The 19,504-nt window shown below is 50.1% G+C and overlaps 1 protein-coding gene across 3 annotated transcripts in view; it reads right to left on the bottom strand.

The window, feature by feature from the left end:
• The window catches only part of samd11 (sterile alpha motif domain containing 11), a 70,794-nt gene that overhangs the window by 3,398 nt on the left and 47,892 nt on the right, over positions 1–19,504 (bottom strand). For all 3 annotated transcript variants that reach the window (XM_061219825.1, XM_061219826.1, XM_061219824.1), the window contains exons 7-11: positions 10,495–10,639; positions 4,657–4,772; positions 4,024–4,102; positions 2,103–2,812; positions 297–421 (exon numbers count right to left, since the gene is read on the bottom strand). In XM_061219825.1, coding sequence (XP_061075809.1) covers positions 297–421; positions 2,103–2,812; positions 4,024–4,102; positions 4,657–4,772; positions 10,495–10,639 — 1,175 coding nt within the window. The remainder of the gene's footprint in view (positions 1–296; positions 422–2,102; positions 2,813–4,023; positions 4,103–4,656; positions 4,773–10,494; positions 10,640–19,504) is intronic.

Below are 19,504 nucleotides of genomic sequence, written 5' to 3' on the forward strand. Positions count from 1 at the left end.
CTCTTGCTGCCTAAGCGCCCGTTCTGTGCACGGAGTGTACCCGTCTGACCTACTGAGCGCACTGCTGGGTGGAAAGCAGCAGTGGTGTCCGTGTGCTTCTCCGCATCACTTTGACAGCGGGTGATGCAGAAAGGCCGCAGGAAAACAATTAGGCATTCCAAATTGGGAGAAAAGAATAACCTCTTATTTTTAAATTAACTAAATTATGAACCTACTGTTTTTACCCCTTCCTTATACCCCGTACCCAAACGGAGTATTCCCCCCGTGCCCCCTGCCTCCCTGGGCTCCGGCCGTACCTGTGCGTATTCGGAGCAGCCGGCCAGCCCGTTGATGAAGCCGCACACCTCCTCCACCGTCCACTTACTGATGTCCTCCATGGGCGGGGCCTCCTCGCCATCCAGGAGCAGACCTCCCATGGCGCCTGTGGGGGGAGAGAGGGGAGCAGAAATCATTAGTGACAGCCAGCGCTGCCCCCCCTGCCCCGCTTCCTCTCCACGCCACACATCTACATTAATGGCCCTGTCTCTTACGGGGGTGCAGCAAGGGTCAATTTGAGGGCCCCTTCCTGAGGGAGGTCTTGGTGCTGGAAAAAGAAAGTGGCAGTAATGCGTTTCATGTGACTCATACATCTCGCCGGCCGAGGGGTAGCGGGAGGGGGGGAGGCTTGTAGAGGACATGGGCCTCCAGCGACTGCCAAAAAAACAAAAAACAAACAAAAAAACCCCTCAGGGAACGACTCAAACTGCAGATTTCTTTCTCTCTCTTTTCTGTACTCCACACCATTTCTTTTTTACCGCCTTTCAAGTTCCAACGTGAAAGCGGTTTGGAACAGAGATGCTGAGAGTGGAAGCCGGAATCCTCCAGCAGTCTCTGCGTGCCTCTCTCGATGCCGCAGGGTGCACACACGCTCTGTACGGCTGTGTGTCCGTAAGGCCACGCCACACACACACAGCAGCACACACTCTGTACAGCTGTGTCTCTAAGGCCACGCCACACACACACACAGCAGCACACACGCTCTGTACGGCTGTGTCTCCGTAAGGCCGGGCCACACACACACAGAGCAGCACACACGCTCTGTTCGGCTGTGTCTCTGTAAGGCCACACACACGCACAGCAGCACACACACTCTGTACAGCTGTGTCTCCGTAAGGCCGGGGCACACACACACAGCAGCACACACACTCTGTACGGCTGTGTCTCTGTAAGGCCGTGTCTCTGCGGCACACACACTCTGTACGGCTGTGTCTCCGTAAGGCCGGGGCACACACACACAGCAGCACACACTCTGTACGGCTGTGTCTCTGTAAGGTCACACACACTCTGTACGGCTGTGTCTCCGTAAGGCCGGGGCTCTCTGAGCGGGCTCTTCCTCCGCCCGGGAGGCGCCGGCACCACGGCGCGGCTGACGGAACCCGCTGCCGGCCTCCCGCCAGGCACTTCCTCGTTCCGCGGGCGCTTTTGTTTTTGTTGAAAACGGGACTGGTGATACCGCATTCCTCTCAGGTCTGAGATCCCCGAGTGTCCGCTCTGTCACACAGCGCAGAAAAGCTCCGCTCGGCTCCTGCTGCCAGCAGAGCACAGACCCAGAGTTTTTTGGGGTAACACTGTCAAGCAACTCCTCTTTTTCCCGTTCGAAAATCAAAACCCCTGTCTCAGTCTCCCCTAATATATCTGCCAGGATGGACCTGACTTGTGCAAACTGTGTCGAAAGTTTGCAGATAAATACACAGCTTTTCTGGAAGGAAAAGGCAGCACATTTTCTTTTTTTGGAGCACAGAAACTTTGAAACAAACTTTATGCAAACAGTGAATACAAAACATACCACAAGACCTGGGTCAATTATGTAATTGTTTTGGATTCAAATACTTTTTTATGCTTTACTGAGCTTGTCTCATGTATTGGAAACTATAAAATTCTCTCAAAAAGCACAAACCCAATTGCACCAGGCGAAATCAATCAAGCACAGAAAAGTATTTGAAAGCAAAACAACTGTGCAGTTGACCGTGGTCTGTATGCAACACAAAATCTTCAAAAGAAAGAGATTATGTTTTATTGGAATTGGAAGCTGGAAAGGCGCTGCAGTGCCGAGAGGAACTCACCGCTGTGGAAGTAGGGGCTGTAGGGGAACCCGAAGGGGAAGGTCTGGGCTGGAAACGGGGGCAGGGTCCCGGGGGGCAGGTATTTGGCCTCGCTCTTGCCCATCCCCGAGGTGAAGGCCTGGTGGCTGGGGGACGCGGGCCCCGCGGAGCTGCAGGGGGCGCTGAGCCGCCCGGACGCCTCTCCCAGCTCTTTCCCGCCCTCGCCGGGCTTCGCCACGTCCTTGCCGTGGCCCATCTCGGAGCCGTGGCCGTCGGCCTTGACCGGGCCCTCCAGCCTGTCCTCGCCCACCTCGGCCTCGCTCTCTGAGTCCTTCATCTCCTCGTCCTGCGCGTCCAGGGCCCCCTCGCGCATGCGCCCGTCCCCGTGCGGGTCCTTGAGCTCCGCGGGGCCCTCGTGCAGGTCCCCCCGGGTGTGGGCCCCTTTGCGCGAGCTCTTGCGGGACCCCGGCTCTTTGGGCGGCAGGCCCCCCGGGACCCCCTGGTGGTTGAGGGAGAGCAGCGGCACGCTGTTGTGCCGCAGCACCATCATGGCGTTGCGGCGGTTCAGCTCCTCGCGGAGCGGGTGGCCCTCAGGGATCTCGTGCAGGCTGCGCAGGGCGGGGTGGTCCGGGGGCAGGCCGGGGTGCAGACCCAGGGGGTCCCCCAAAAGCCTCTGCCGATGCAGGGTCTCCAGCTCCTTCTGCCGTAGCAGCTCGGCCGACATCTCCAGCCTGTCACACACACACACACACACAGCTCAGTATACACTCAACCAGGTATACTGACAACTATGTTTAGAACAGCATTTCCTGTGTATTTTGCTAGTTTCTGGATGTGATGCTCTGACTTATGGTAGAACCTATGCACTTGTAAGTCGCTTTGGATTAAAAGCGTCTGCCAAATGACTAAAATGTAAATGTAAATGTAAATACTCTCAAATAGGAGTTAAAAATCCCCTTTCTACTTGCTTCTCAGTCACTGCTGTTAAAATTAATATTTTCGCCATACAAAAGTCAGATTAGCTTTGATGTTAATCTATTGCTTGTCTAGCTGAAATGTTAAGGAACTATTTCCAGTTTATATTTTCTATTCTAGTTGATGTGCTTGTAGCAGACAACATTTGATGGGTATTTCCTGTAGAGATATGTAGAGACATGTTGAGACACATTCTTTGTAACATTTGCGGCAGCATTAGCGTGTAGATGTGTAATGTGTGGATAAGAGGCTTCCCAGTGAATCGAATGGCTTGTAATTGTCTAGTGGTGAAAATAGGTGCCAGAGATTCTAATGCAATTGCATTATGACTTGCAATCGCTGTCAATTAGCCGTTCAGATTAATTTACCATTTAGTTAGGCAGGTCATGTGTTAATTGCCACACCGCATTTACAAAAGCAATTATATTCAGCATATCTGTTGATGAGATATTTTCATAAACAGTGGGGGGCATTCTTTATCTCTGTATTTGTTAATTCTGTCCATTCTGCAGCAGTCAGTGTGACATTTACTGTGCATGTGTAAAGCGGACACACAGATCAACTGGTGCACCACTTATATGGCTCAGTCAAGCTCACGTTCATTTCATATTTTCCCTCATCGTATTCCTCTCCCTCCTCCATTTTGAAAGGCCCAACTACAACTGTAAGCCTGCCACTTGCCCTGCTGCAACACCCCTATGCTGGCTGCCAGTCAGCCAGAGGATCTACTGTTTGTGTGAGAGGAAGAGGAGGACTCCTCTGACTGAAATCCTGGCTTCCTACACCATGCTACGGCCCTGCAGGACTCCCAAATACAGTCAGGACGGACTTGGCCAGGATGTTTTCCAGACTAGGGGAAGTATGACTGCGCTCAGGTCAGGTACCTGAGTGTATAAACCATCCACTAGCCCTCGAACGTAATTCTTGTTTAAAATGCCAAGCCTCCATCCATCCCACAATGCACTACCTGGCCAGGTTCTGTTTTCGGAACATCTCCTGCTGCCGTGCAAACATCTCAGCCTGGGCCGGCTGCAGGAAGCCATATCCTGTGGGGAAGGGAAGCAGATTTCTATTTATTTAACCTTCATTTAACCAGGATAGGCTTGTTGAGATTAATAATCTCTTTTTCAAGAGCAACCTGGCCAAGACAGGCAGCAGCAAGTCAAATACACAAAGTTACAGACAGAAACATACAATAAATTACAATACATGAAAACACATACATGCTTCAACATACGGGTGAAATCTCTGGCAACAGAAGACCAGCACTGTTTATTTAATCTCTACTCTTTTGTATTCCATTTTGTTTTGTACTGCAATCTGTATTCAGCTCATGATAAAATGTTATGTTGTATGCCTCTCTGCTTGTAGCAGGGTAAGGGTGAAATTTACGTTGAGGAACCTCGCCCCCCTCCCCAGTTTTAGAAAAGCCATTACCTATTTGTGTTAGTTTTCTCTGAGGCCCGTGGCCACTGCGGCCTCTGCAGTATTTATGAGTGTTTATTGAGTCGATATGAGTTGCGGCTCGGAGGTGAAGTGTCAGCTGGAAAGGGCTCTGTAGGCAGTATATTTGGTTGAGGTGTTGGTGGGGGTGACTTACCTGGAGCCTGGCACAAAGCGGACGGCAGGCCCAGGAAGGGGGGGCGCAGGTGAGGTCCCAGGGCGATGTGGGGGCCAGTTTGGGGGGACAGGAGGGGCGGGGGGTGTGAGATATCCCTGTGGGACAGACACGTAATGAATGTTGATACGTTGCGAAACACGGACCGCATGGTTCATGGTCAAAATGTGGCCCTGCTATGTTACCAAAAAGCTAATGGGACTGAAAAAAATATTCAATATGTTTGGTGAACTAAAGATATACAGTTGCAAGGAGTAACATGGCAAGCAACAAAGTCCTGGGTTGGAATGAGTGGATATTTGGGAATGACAGACAAAGATAATGATTAAAAACAATAGCAGTATTCCAATCAGCAAAGCCAGTTAGTCACTACATCGGAGTCACTCCACCTCCCAGTGTTGTGCATACAACATAACGCTACCTCAATACCAGCTACAGATGGCAATGATATTGCATATTTTCCCTTTGTCTTTTATTTGTAATCCGCTGAGCATATGTGCACGAGTTGCAACACCCCCATTACTCTTGCCAGCAGGGATGTTGTTAAACCCCCCCCCCCCCAAAAAAAAAGCACACACACACACACACACACAGACCCTCCTACAAAGACGGAATACACAATAAGAGCGCGGCACAATTCGACAGCTGGGTTGGGCGCTGTGCCAGAGGCTGTGTTTTTCCCTCTCCTGTGAGGCAGTATGTCATGCCTGCATTATGAAGCCCATTGATTACATGTATTTGTATTTTTTAGCGAGCGACTCTGATAGACAGGCTCCTCCGTGCTCCCGACGACTGCTTAGAAACCTGGACTTTAAGCACGACAAACCAAAACAGGGCGGGATAAGCGGTTGCCGCGAGTTTTTTTTGGGAGTGTTGTGGGTCCTCGGTATCCCCTGTTGGGGGTCTCTTTTCCCGCCCGTGAGTTGCCGCGGGTCGCTGCGGGCCCTTCCTGACAACCCCCCTTCCCCCGGGACCGCGGCTCACCGCCCCCACACTGCCTGTATTTTCGTAGCCTTTCTCTGCCTCCGCCTGCTCCAGAAGCCCTGTTTGTGCGCTGCTGGAGCCCGCCAGCAGTAAAGGGGGGGTGTGGGGGGGAGCAGAGAGCGGGAGGCGAGGCGGCGGCGGCGGGGGGGTGGGGTGGGGGGAGTCTCCCATCGACCCGCTGCAGCTGAAATGTTAATGCTAATCGCATAGCCTCGCCGCCGGCGCCTCGCGCTCTGGTGGCAGCTCCAATTAATCTTGGGGGGGGAGGGGGGGGGGTGCAGCGCGTGACCTCCGGCCCGGGGAGGGGGCGGCGGGGGGGTGGGGGGGAGGGGGGGCAGGCAGGCAGCGGAGCGAGGGAGGGAGAGAGGCAGGCAGCGCTGCTTATGTAATTACACTGTGAAGTGTGTAATCACCTGGCCTAATCCCTCCGGCCTCGCAATTAGTCCCAGCCCGCGGTGCCCCGCGCCCCCAGCCCCGGCTCCGCCCGCGCCGCCCCGCCGATGAATAACGGCCAATTAAAGCTGCATGACCGGGGCCGAGGCGTCCGCCCGCTCATAATTAGTGTAATCATGATGGGGGGGGGGGGGGGGGGGGGGCTGCAGACAGGCAGCTCGGTTTATGGGAAGCAATTTAGGAGAGAGAGAAGGGGGGGGGGGGGGTTTAACCATTTCACTCTGGGTCTGTATGGCTAAGAGAGAGGAGTATTAACCATTTCACTCTGGGTCTGTGTGGCTAAGAGAGAGGAGTATTAACCATTTCACTCTGGGTCTGTGTGGCTAAGAGAGAGGAGTATTAACCATTTCACTCTGGGTCTGTTTGGCTAGGAGAGAGAGGAGTATTAACCATTTCACTCTGGGTCTGTGTGGCTAGGAGAGAGAGGAGTATTAACCGTTTCACTCGGTAGGCGGAAAGCTCAGAGAGGCACGGTGGGTTTCGTAGAACGACACCCTGCACTTTTTAAACTGACTACCCTGTACCCATCTGTCCTTGTGTCTACGGGCCAATATAGCGATAACATTACCCATTACAGCTACTGCGCTATAATTCATACTTTAAACAAGACATGCCCCCCTGCCCTGGTACTGATCACAGTGATTATAATGAATGTGTCCACTGGTGCTCACTGTCTGCCATTATTCTGAACTACATTACCCACAACCCACTGACTCACAGGGCTGAAGAGATAGGGGGTGGGGGGGTTACACAATGATGACAACTTAAAACAGCTTACAAAAACAGCTTACAAAAGCTGAATATATTGCTACCAGGTTGATATAGGCCTACAGTGCCATTGCGCAGTGGATGTGCATATTAACAAAGATTGAAATGTGGAGCAGGGGCGGCTTTGGTCCACAGTGTATTTTGTGCAGGAACAGATACTCTATTGGATCGCTGTGTTCCAGTTTCACTCGCACCGGATGCAGAGCGATCTTTAGACCGAGCTCCTCTCTGATACTCCCCAAGCCCCGTGTCCCATAACCCCCCTGGAGAAGGAGACACCACTGCAGAGAGGGGAGGACATAGAGGTGGTGTACAGCTCTGTCTGTCTCTACAGCACGTGCACTATCATTATGGAGCCTCAACCTCAACACACTGCAAAACCAGTGTGCCCAGCACAAAACCATTTATCATTTTATTCATTTAAAAAACTTCCGGAGGACCGCACTTCAAGTGACACACACAAACACACACTTAGATATTCTCACACCCGACATGACATGACAGTGTATTGTGTAAGTGTAAATGCCTCAAAGGTTTCCGTTGAGAACCATATATGTAATTTTCATATAAAAAGGCTCCAGCACCCCTCTTCTTCCTCACATGGGGGAATGGAGATGAAGAGGCGACGTTCTTCTCCAGAACACAGGTTAAAACAAGCAAGTGCCCATCAGACGAAATCCAAGCCAAAGAAACAGGACCGTGAAATCAGCCCTGATTCCAGACCCGTCCTTCTAGAGCCGCCGCATCGCGACGCGAGAAATGAAAATGTGTTTAAAAGCACAGCTCTCTGTCCTGTTGACCTTTCTCCCTCCAGATGGAGGGGAGCGGGGCCAGACTCCCCACGTTTCCCCGCTCGCTGCGGGGAGAGCGGAGCTGGCGCGAGGGCCCCTAATGACGGGAACACGGGGGATTAAACCCCCGCTTCGCGGGAACACATTTGCACAGGAAACTCATTAAAATGTATGAAGCTAACCTCCGCCGCCTCACGCCTAGACCCATGTCTGTGCAAACCGCTCCCTCCCAAAAACACCGCGATACGCCCACGACGAAATGGGAACTGCTCTTTAAGCTGGGACCAACAGGCTGCCTGCGCTTAAAAAATATCGATCCTTTCAATGATTTGTGTTCAACAATATCTGCTAATGGCCTTCTGACAATCAATTAGGACACAGTGCTGGAAGGTTTGGGCTCTGGGATTGAAGATTTTTCAAACTGACTTTTTTAGCTCCTCTTGTTAGGGCTGGTCGCCCCTCAGTCAGAGAGAGAGGGCAATACATCTGTCTCTTAACAGCACACAAAACCTTACAGAGAAATACAGAGAATATAGACTTTCGTAGATACATTCATTCAACATAAATAGAGCATAAAATAGCTGTTTTTTGCGTCATTAGCTACATTTTTGCTCAAAATAGCATATAAAATATTTTTTTAAAGTAGAGCCCGGAGTCCATGAAAGAGTTAAAGAGAGAGGAGAGAGAACAGGAGAGGGAAAAAAATCTACATCCTCTCTCCCCCCCGACCATCACGTAGGTCTGCCTAACGCACTCACGCATACACACACACACACACACACACACACACATACATTGCACAGGCACTTACACACACACACACACACACTCACACACATACATTGCACAGGCACTTACACACACACACACTCACACACATACATTGCACAGGCACTTACACACACACACACTCACACACATACATTGCACAGGCACTTACACACACACATACACACACACACATGCATACATACAGTACACACAGGCACACATACTCTCTCTCACACACACATACATACATTACACAGGCACACACACACACACATACATTACACAAGTACACACACACACATACATACAATACACAGGCACACACACATAGGTATAGTGCGCACACACACACACACACACACACAGCGTTCCTGTGTGGTTAATTATTCTCTGCAGTGAAACCCGCAGCGGCTCGCTGACCAGATCGGCGCTGCCTGCGCTCCCGACAGGAAGCCGGGATGGAAATTTTACACCCCCGCGCTCCCGGCCCCCCCCGCCCCCCCCGCTCCCCGCTCGCCCGCTCGCTCGCTCAGCCCATTATTGACACTCCGGCTCCTCGCGCCACATAAATAATCGACAGCCAATTACCCCGCTGCCTGGGTTTTGTTTGCGGGTGGGGAGGGGGCGCCGTCGCCAGCCCTGCCGGCTCCACCCTCAGCCTCGGCCCGCCTCGCCGGCACTTCCTGACCAGATCAAATCCAGCCAGCCCGCGGACGGATAATGCACACTGGTTGATCCAATTACCGCAAATTTTCGATTTCTTCTCTATTCCCCCCCTCCCTCCCTCCCTCCCTCCCTCTTCCCAATCGCTCTGTCCCGCGGTGCACGCCTCCTCACAGCCGGGCCCCGCGGCCCCGCGTTCATGCAGTATTCATCCATACGGGGGCCCGCTTCGTTATTACGCTGAAATATTCATGCGGGTTTTAAGAGTGCGCTTTATCCCCCTCTGTCTTTCCCCCAGGTTTGTGAGGCTGGAGAGCTGGGATGGGGGGGTTTAGGGACGGTGCTTAGGGGCCGGGGGTTAAGAACCAGCTATAGGGACAGGGTTCAGAGATGGGGTTCAGGGATAGGATTTAGGGACACGGGGTCTGGAACGGGGTACAGGGACAAGGAGTTAGGAACGGGCTATAGGGACAGGGTGTAGGGACAGGAAGTTAGGAACAGGGGCTAGGAACGGGCTATAGGGACAGGGTGTAGGACAGGGGCTAGGAACGGACTATAGGGACAGGGGGTTAGGAACGGGGTATAGGCACAGGGTATAGGGACAGGGGTTAGGAACAGGCTATAAAGACAGGGTTTAGGAACAGGGCTGGGGGATGCAGGCAGGCTCTGTGTCCTCACACAGACGTCCGTGACGCGCATTCGATTCTGTACAAATGTTCCTGGCCGAGCCGGCTGTTCCTCCCTCAGATGTCCCCGCTCTCTGCAGCAGACTGAGAGTGTTACCATGTGTGTGACTGGGCAGGTCTGAGGCTGTCTCTCGCCAGGCCAGAGGAACCTCTGCCCAGCCATGGGGCTGTTACTCCAGTTCCAGCTCCATCCCTCTCACACACACACATGCGCGCGCACACACATGCACACACACACACACACACACACACGCACACTCAGCCCAACTCACATCTGCCCTGGATTTCACAGCTTTGTGGTGCTAACAACATTCTATCTGGCCAAGTAGCTTTAAACGCTTTTGCTAAAGTTTTCTGGAATTGACAGTTTGTATATTTATGTGTATATGTGCCTGTCAGCGTATTCGTGTGTATGTGCATTTGACAGGGCTCTTTGTGCACCTGTGCGTGTTTGTGTCTACATACGTGCCAGCATGAATTTCACCCTGCTTGTGTGGGCAGCTCACCTCTTGGCGAAGTGGCAGGCCCTGTGCACTGTGGTTAATACATGTTTGGCAGCTGACCTTTCAGAGAAATGCGTGTCTCCGTGCTGGGGCAGCCCCTGCATGTAAGCGTGCATTGTGGGTAATGTGTGTTATGCAGCAGACCTCTCGGTGAACTGTGCGTCTTAGTGCATTGTGGGTACTGTGCGTTCGGTAACTCACCTCTCGGTGAAGTGTGCGTCTCGGTGCTGGGGCAGGCCCTGTTTGCGGCGCTGGCTGGAAGAGCTCCCGGCGGAGGGCAGGTGGGCCTCCATGCCTGCTGGGCTCCGCACCACCGCCACTGCCTCCTGCCGCACACGCAGCAGGTCTGAGAGAGGGAGAGAGGAGAGGAGAGACAGAAAGAGAGAGAAAGAGAAGGAGAGGGAGGGGGGGAGAGACAGAGGAGGACAGAAAGAAGAGAAGGAGATGGGTGAGAGAGAGTGGGAGAGAGGGGAGGAGAGAAAGAAGAAAAGGAGATGGGTGAGATTGTGAGAGTCCATTTTTGCCACAATACTTCTGACGTTAGAGTCTGATCTTTTGAGCTATACTCCACTTTGAAAATCTACAACAAATACTCATAGTATGCAAACCGCATATTCCTGTGCACATACAGGCAAGCATATAGGTAAATATTTGCCGACGGATAGCTTAGCACCGAATAACAAACAACACGCTGCATATATTTCAACGTCCGTTGGGATACAAAATGTTGCACAGATATGAAGAAAAAAATTCTCCTGAGGTATGGTGAGAATTTAAATTTAAAGGCATTTATTTCTGAGGTTGACTCAAAGCAGAGGTAACCGTGTTCAACCGCTAGGTTCATGCTATTAGTACACAGCTCCAACCACCTGCTCATGCAGCTACAGGCCAGCTCAGTGCGAATCCAATCCATCAATGGAAAACTCCAGAAATATACACATGTCAACAGCTTAATGCATGCAGCACTATTCATTTCTCATTTCTGGATTTAATATAAAATGTCCTATGTTTGAGTTTTGAGCTCAGCTGTAAACTTTAAAAAACTTTAAAACATTGGGGGAGGAAAAGCGATTGGGCAGAAAAACCATAAGACCATAAGTTTTATATATATATATATATATATATATAACTATATATACAACTATATATACTCGCAACTAAGCGACCATAAGCGCAGTCACTTCCCTTAACAGCACAAATACTCTAATGACATTTCTGTTTTTTTGCAATAACAGTAAATGCTGAGCAATTTCTACATTTTCAAATTACTGCTTCTAAAAACACGAAATAAAAGTAAACAAACAACATGCCTTTCCAATCAGGGATAATTACAGGGAATTAATGAGCCCCTTTTATAGCCATGACAAAGATGTTAAACCATGCAATAACCACAGATGCAAAACACACACACACACACACTTGCACGCTCTCACACACACACACACACACACACTTGCACACACATGCACTTACATGCTCACACACACACACTTGCACACACACGCACTTACATGCTCACATGCACACACACGTACACACAGGAATAAATGTAAATGTGAATAAAACCCAGCGAAAGTACTTGCTCACACAAGTTACTGTATAAGATAATAATAATAATATAAGATATAAGATCATCACTAGTCATGAGTGTGTTAGTGCTGCTAGCTAAACCCTTTTTTAAACACTTACTGGCTTTCTGGGAAACACATTTTTAACTTTGAGAGATGTGAAAACAGATAACTGTGAGGTTTTCAGAGAACAGATGTGATGGGAGAGAGAGAGAGACCCAGGTTAAGCAGTCTGGTGCTATCAGAGGCTTGCTGATAGAGGAGAATCACAACATTTTGTGGATAAAAGCATCTGCTGAGCAAATGTGATTGAGAGAAACGCACATCAAAGTCACCTGATTGGTTTACATGACTCAGTGATTCATAAGACGTGGATGCTCCTCCCACTAAAGAACTCATGAAGCCGTCCAAACCTGGATGGCCTTTTTATAAATTTGTTCCATCCAGTAGTCAGTGGGTGATGTCCATATTTTTCCACAGTCCATGGGGTGGACACACTGGAGACGACAGTGATTTGGTGGGATCCAGGCCCCTCCCAGACCCCGCCCACAGGAAGAAGAATGAGGTAATCAGCAACATGGAAGTGCCGCATCCAATGAGTGACTGTTAAATACGAGATCCATCATCCTCTCTGTTCTTCTACCGGCCGTAATGACAGGGAACCCGCGGGATTCTGATGGCCAGAGTGTGAGATGGCGGGTTGGATTTTAATGCGCCTGTTTATTGATCTGCTTTTGACTTGATAATGGGGGGGGGGGGGGGGTGCACAGTTAGTTATCCCTTCAGCACCAGGAATGGGAGAATAACAAACAGTAGGGCGGGACAACCTCACCGCCATAATGACAGCCTCTGAGGAAACTTCTCCTTGGATCTGCCGACAGCAAGCAGCCCAGCAGGTTTCTCCGGTTCTTTCTGCCGTTTCAGTTGCTTTTGTTGTTCGTAACGGTCCCCCTGATTCTATCTTAATTCTGCATACACTTCTGGCGCATTGCAATGCTTAAGGGAACTGAGACTGACTTCAAGGCTATTAAGGGCTCCTCTCCTCCGAGCCGGCCCCTTTTCCTCCTTCCTACCAATGAAAGCCCTGAGTCACTCTGGGTTACCTTGAGTCACACGCCTAAGGGGTCAGCCTGACAGGAAGTACAAAGGACAGTGGGGTGAGGTGGGCGAGGGGTGTGTCAAAGTAAGAGAAAAATGGGGTAACGACAAAGTCAACAACCGCTTGTTTTATCCGCAGTCAGCCCTGTACGGTGCGAGCGCACATGAATTAGTCTCACCCGCCCCCTCAGACTCCCCCCCACCCCCCCACCCCCCCACCCCCCTCCCTTTGTTTGGCGGTTGCCCGCGGCAGCAGGGCGGCCGGGCGGGACGGCGGGACGGGGCGGCGGGAGTCGGGCAGCGTCGGGTTTCCTGCGCCCGCCCGCGCGCCCGTTCGTGCAGACGCTCTTTATCCTCCCTTTGTCACGTCCCCTTTTCTGGCCGCTTCATAAAGCAGCCTCACTCAGGAATCCTATCCGCTAAGCTCCGCTTTCACCAGGAACAAGAAAAAAAAAACCCCGCGCCGCCACGGGAGAAAAGCTGGACGGGGCTTTGGACAGATTCTTGGAGCGCGCTACACGCATACAGACGGACTAGAGCCAAGAGCCGTCAAAACACACCATCCACTACCATGCAGCTAAGAAAATGTCTGTATTCAGTTACTGCCCTGAGCACATATGTGTGCGTGTTATATAAATATATAAATACACGTAATGGACACTGGCTTGCACTCATGTCATTTGGATCCAGATACAAAAACACCCTTAATGATACTCATTTCTTTAAACAGGATGTTTGTGTGCAGTCGCATGCTGCCGTCTAACACATTTAGATGTGTAGTCTTCCTGACGGGCGGTTACTGTTGCTAATACTGAGGGGAAGCCTGCAGTGGACGGCTAGAGCCATTAGTGGAGTGTGCTTCGTCCCGCAGGAGGGCACAAGAGCGGATGAAGAGCAGCAGAGAAGGCAGGAATAGGTGCTCCGTATGCTGCATTACGATGGCGTCAGTGCCGCTCAGAAGAAATTCACACAGCATTTACACTTTCTGTATTTCTGCAGTTGCATAACAGATGTCTGCCATTATGCCACTGCAGGACAAGCTACGTGACCAAAAGTTTCCAAACTACCTGAAAACTCCTTCGCAAGAGAGACGTCCCTTAAGGACGTGGTTCTACCATGGATTCTCTTCCGAGATCCGCGTGAATTTAGAAAAAATGGATTAATCTATTTTCACTTGATTTCGGCTCGTTATGCCTCAATTGCAGTCCGAATTTTTTGCGAGTCGGTCGCTATCCACATGACGGTGAAATGTGAGAGCACAAAGAGAGACGCTTAGAACAGGCTTCAGCCGGCCGACAATAGAACACCTTCAAGACCCCCCCCCCCCCCCCCATCAGTCTCCGCATTGTCTCTCTTTGAGCGTGCGGATGTGGGTGCCGCCCCCCCCAGCCACTTACGCTCTCTCGCGCCGGCCCGCTCCGAGCCCAACACAACACCTCTCTCCCTCGGCCCCCGAACCCCCACCCCCCACCGCTACCCCCAACCTCACAGGCTTTTATTCCAGAGCCCCAACTTCAAACACATGAAAGGACGCTCTGCGGGGACCCGCGGCCGAGGGAGGGGAAAAAAGCGAGGGGGGGAAAGAAAGAGAGAATAAAAAAGCAGCCCGATGTTTGGAGGGTCCAGGGGTGTGTGGGAGAGGCTGGAGGGGGGGGGGGGGGGGCGGGGGGCTGCCGGAGCACCTCGTCAATGTCAAGCGGACTCAAAGAGCTTTCCGGATCAATACCGCCCCTCCAGGCCCATCCGCCCGCCAGTGCCCAAAGAGGGAAAACAGGGTGTGTGTGTATGTATGTGTGTGTGTGTCTGTGTATGTGTGTGTGCGTGTGTCTGTGTCTGTGTGTGTGTGTGTGTGTGTGTGTGTGTGTGTGTGAGAGAGTGAGAGTGAGAATGAGAGTGAGAGTATACGTTTGTGTGTGTGCGTGTCTGTGTCTGTGTGTATGTGTGTGTGTGTGTGAGAGAGTGAGAGTGAGAGTATACGTGTGTGTGTGTGCGTGTATGCGTGAGTGTGTGTGTTAGTTTGTGTGTGTGTGTGTGTGTGTGTGTGTGTATGTGTGTGTCTGTGTATGTGCATGTATGAGTGTGTGAGAGTGTGTCTTTGTATGTGTGTGTGTGTGTGTGTGTGTTTGTGTGTTTGTGTGTTTGTGTGTGTGTGTGTGTGTGTGTGTGTGTGTGTGTGTGTGTGTGTGTGTGTGTGAATGAATCAGACTCATTGTTTAGTGATCCTGATAATGGCTTTCCCAAACACAGACCTCCATTAAAGTTGGGATTGCAGAAATGCAGTGAACACTTCAGAACAAGCGGAAGGCGCTCAGATGAAGGGGCAATGAGGACTGTGGGTATGGGGCAGGCAGTAAATCAGTTACCCTTCTCCTCCACGGACAATCTCAGCCACAGCTCAGCAACTCACAGTTCAGGCAACGTGTATCACATTTTGAGCGCACGCATTCCAGCAAAAGTCAGAGAAGGACAACAACTGACTGGACGGCAGCTCTGTGAGTGCATGAGAAAATATTGCCAAAAAAACAAAACAAAACATTTACATTAAAACTGAATTTCGGTGAAAAATAGTGGCACCAATATACAGGCAAACACCCTGCTCTCAACTCTAAGCCAGCACAAGGGCTACAATAGGCTTGACTACTACCGTTACAGCCAGATGTGTGCTGGCAGAGCCTTATCATTGGATTATGAGATCAACAGGCACAGGCAAGCTCCACCAAACACAGCCTCCATTGTAGTGCAAACAAATCGTTGGTCTATCGCATGCATATTTATTCAAACATCATGAGCTTCAAGCGTAGTATCCATAGGAACACCTGCCTGCGTATAGCCCCAGCCGCATACCTTACACACACAGGTGTGTGCCGGTGTGTGTATGTATGTGTGTGCGTGTGTATTTATGTGTGTGGGTGTCCGTGTGTAAGAAGCCTTTCCAGCCTTCCAATCATTTCTCCTCTCTCCATCTCTGTAGTCAGCTCTGCTGTGGGCCGTTGACCTGTGTGACCCGATCCTCGAACCCTGAGTAAGTCCCTGGAGCGTAGCCCCAAACTGCCCCTCACACATTCCCTACTAGAACGGGCGTGCAAGGTTCTCCTCGCACTGCGAGTACTTACTGCAACGCTAACCGAACTGACCTGCTTTGTGGATATCCTTCGACATACCAACAACGCCAGCCACGATCAGGCGAGATCAGAAATCACCATAGGGCTGCAAACCCAAGATTTATCACACCGATGCTGTACAGTACATTACATTTCATTCAGCAGATGCTTTCATAGAAGTGCACATCAAGGTCAGAGAACAACCTACCGAACAGGTCAGATAAGGTACAATTCATATATGATTGGTGGTAAGGCTATGAACATAAGTCCAGTACATAAGGTAAATAGGCCAAGTCTGTAACTACCATACCAAGACATCTACAACTTCTGGAACTCTGTAAAACTCACATATCAAATACCAATGATCACAGTAATGAAGAGGGTGATTAAACATCTATGAGCCAAAGCAGAGCCTTAATTTAAGATGCCGCCATTTTGTTTCTTTGAAAATGGCGAATCAACAAAGGAAACGTTCTTTTTGTTAAATAACCGGGACATTCACGCATAATTCTTTTCAGATGCAAAAAAGCAGTTAAACCTTTTATAGTCTTTCCCTTTTGATTGTAACTGGCAATCAAAAATTATTACTGATCAAATAAAAATAAAGGTTATATCTACTCCCCCTCTGCCATGTAGATGTGAGATTGATTACGTTTATGCTAGTGAAAAGGAACATTAAACCTACTGCCAATTAATATTACATTCTAATAAAAAAGGGAGATAGGTTACCATTTGACATAACAGATTTACTGTAGCAGTTAAAAAGTATAAACTAACAGGAAAAAACAGGAGAGGGTTACAGAAGTAAATGCATTTTGTCTCTCAGCTCATTTTTTTAATCATTTGTGTCCTTCCCCCTCCTCATATATCTAATAGTTAATGAGTGTGGTTGCAAAAAAGCACAAATTTGTTGTTCCCACAGCATTGGTAATTTGGAGGGTTGGCTTGCAGCCAGGCAGAAAGCCTGGATCGGTCTCTAACAAACTCAAGCCCATGTACAGTACCACTGTTCAAACTGCACATTGTCAGAAACTGGGCCAAATAAAATTTGGGCACTTGAACGGTCAGAAACAGAAAATTCAAGAGTTTCAAACTCATCATTTACCAAGCTGGCTGACACCTAGCACACATACTACGAGCTACGCCGCAACATTCACTATTACCGAATGTACATTTTTCATTCACAGTGTGGAGAAAGTGGTCGTGGTGGGTGCTACTGTGCCACCAGACGGCCGTAGCTCGGGGTTCAGGGAGAGGTTCTGAAGACCGGGGGCACTGGCCTCCTAATATTTATGTCTGTTGCGTGTGCTCCTCGGCCTTCCCCCGTGTTGCGGTTTGGGGGTTGGCTTTAGCTGTGTGGTTGAGAGGCCAGGATTCACGCTCCAGATGAAATGCAGGATCTCACACATTGCAGAGGCTGCGGCGCTGTCTCTGAAGCGTCAGCGCGGACTCCCCCCCCCCACCCCAGCACCCCCACCCCAGCACCCCCACCCCAGCACCCCCACCCCAGCACCGACCTCGCTCACTCCACGCGGTGGGATTCATGGGCAGGATTTACGGCGGGAGTGGAGCCCGGTCGCTCAGCTTCTTTCCTGGCCTTAAATTAACAGGTATAAACCATCTTTACAGCTCCCACTCATACCACGGGTAGTATTTCACCCTCTCGAAAGCCCCCAACGCACCCCCGAACCCCCCCCTAAAACCTCACTCTCTACCCATGAGCTAACCAACTCTGGAGGCTCTATCACAACACTGAGCATAAGAGCTGTTTTTACACATGTATGTATATATATATATATATATATATATATATATATGTAATGCTCCTCCGGTTTGCTCCCACACCCTACAAGGGAACCATGACATACAAAACGAGCAGTAAAGAGCAGGGAAGATGCTCCAGCCATGTTTAATTTGAAGGGATTAGACGGTGGTGTCGTTGGTATGGAGACTCATGAGTCAATTGGGTCTGTCAATTTCTCAATAGTTATGATGCCTCTCATTTAATAATCCCAGTTTCATGTGTTTCTATAGCAGATAGAATCACCCACTGGGGTATTAAAGCACTGCTGTATTGAGTGACTAAAGAGTACACTGATTTGACTGACGTACAGTTTATGAACACTGGCAAAGACTGTGGTCTTGCAGAAGAGTAGCTTGCCACAGAGAACTGAACCAACCTTTTGGTAATCTTTTCCCCCCAATATAAATATTACAAAATTTAAAATATGTACAAACACAGACAAAAACCTCCCTGTCAGGTGTGTAGGTGTCTCCCCCCTTCTCCAGTGCTGACTAGGAACTCTCCACACCTCTGCTAACACTTGGTCTTCTAAAGCCTGTAAATATTCATCCCTCCTCTCCTCTAAACCAGTCTCCTTCTCAGCCTGTTGCTTGGGATACTGCAGGTTTTTTGCTTTTAAAACCGCTTTAGTGGACTTTCTGTGTTTTGGGTTTGTTGTGTTATAGCTGTTCTTGGCAGGTTTGGAATAATTCAGGTCTGTCTTCCTGTCTTTAGGTAGGCCAGAATCCCCCCTGTGTTCCTGCCCTTCTCCTTTCCTGTTAGTCTGAGTGCTCTTTTCTGGGTTTTGTAGATTTTTTATTATTATATTATTTATGAAAACTCTTTGGTTGCAATTTTTTGGGGTTTTTTTTGCAATTATTAAGATTTTTTTTACATTTGCCTTTGGTTCGATTCGCAGTTCTTGTGGCGTTTTTGCTGCGGTCATGGCTGCCGTCTGCTTCTTGTCCATTTGAGGACTTTGGGCTGTGGAGGAAGCCTCAGCCCTTCTGATTCAGTCCAGCTAAAACCAACACCAACGTGCTGCTAATGGCGTGTCCTTATTTACCCCTGGATTTGACCCAATGTGATTATCAGAAATTAAGGTCCCCCGCATCCCACTGTACACTCCCCGGCAGCGATTACAGTGAAAGCCTACATATTTGCGCTAACCATGTATTTTTAAAGCGGAATAACCATGACCTGCAAATGGTTGCTCATTTTACAAGCACATCTGCTCATTATAAAACGCATTGTGGAACATATTTTAACGCTCGTTGCACGGAACAATATATTTATTTTTGAGGTCCAATCGTTTAGCGAGCGTTTCGTTTTTTTGCTCTTGTAACGAGGCTGTGTGCTGACAGGGCTCACGCTGGTGCGTGGTGCGGCGGCTGAACTCCGCGTGGGCGGAAACATGACCTGCGGAGCTCGCTCCACCTACGGGGGAGTCGTGCCGACCCTGACGCCTTCCTCCACCATCACGGCCGCCGGTCTGATAACGAGGCTGTCCCTCGGTACGCTCATCGCCACGAGGCCCAGGAGTGAGGGAGAGGGGGGGTGAGGCCCAGTCCTCAGAAAATGCATCCTACTTCCCTCCACTCATATCCTCCTCCTTACAGATAGGAGAAGGAGACAAGGGGAGAAAAGGAAAGGAGGATACT

The sequence above is a fragment of the Conger conger genome, chromosome 14 (assembly GCF_963514075.1).
Source record: "Conger conger chromosome 14, fConCon1.1, whole genome shotgun sequence".
In the NCBI taxonomy this organism is placed as follows: domain Eukaryota; kingdom Metazoa; phylum Chordata; class Actinopteri; order Anguilliformes; family Congridae; genus Conger; species Conger conger.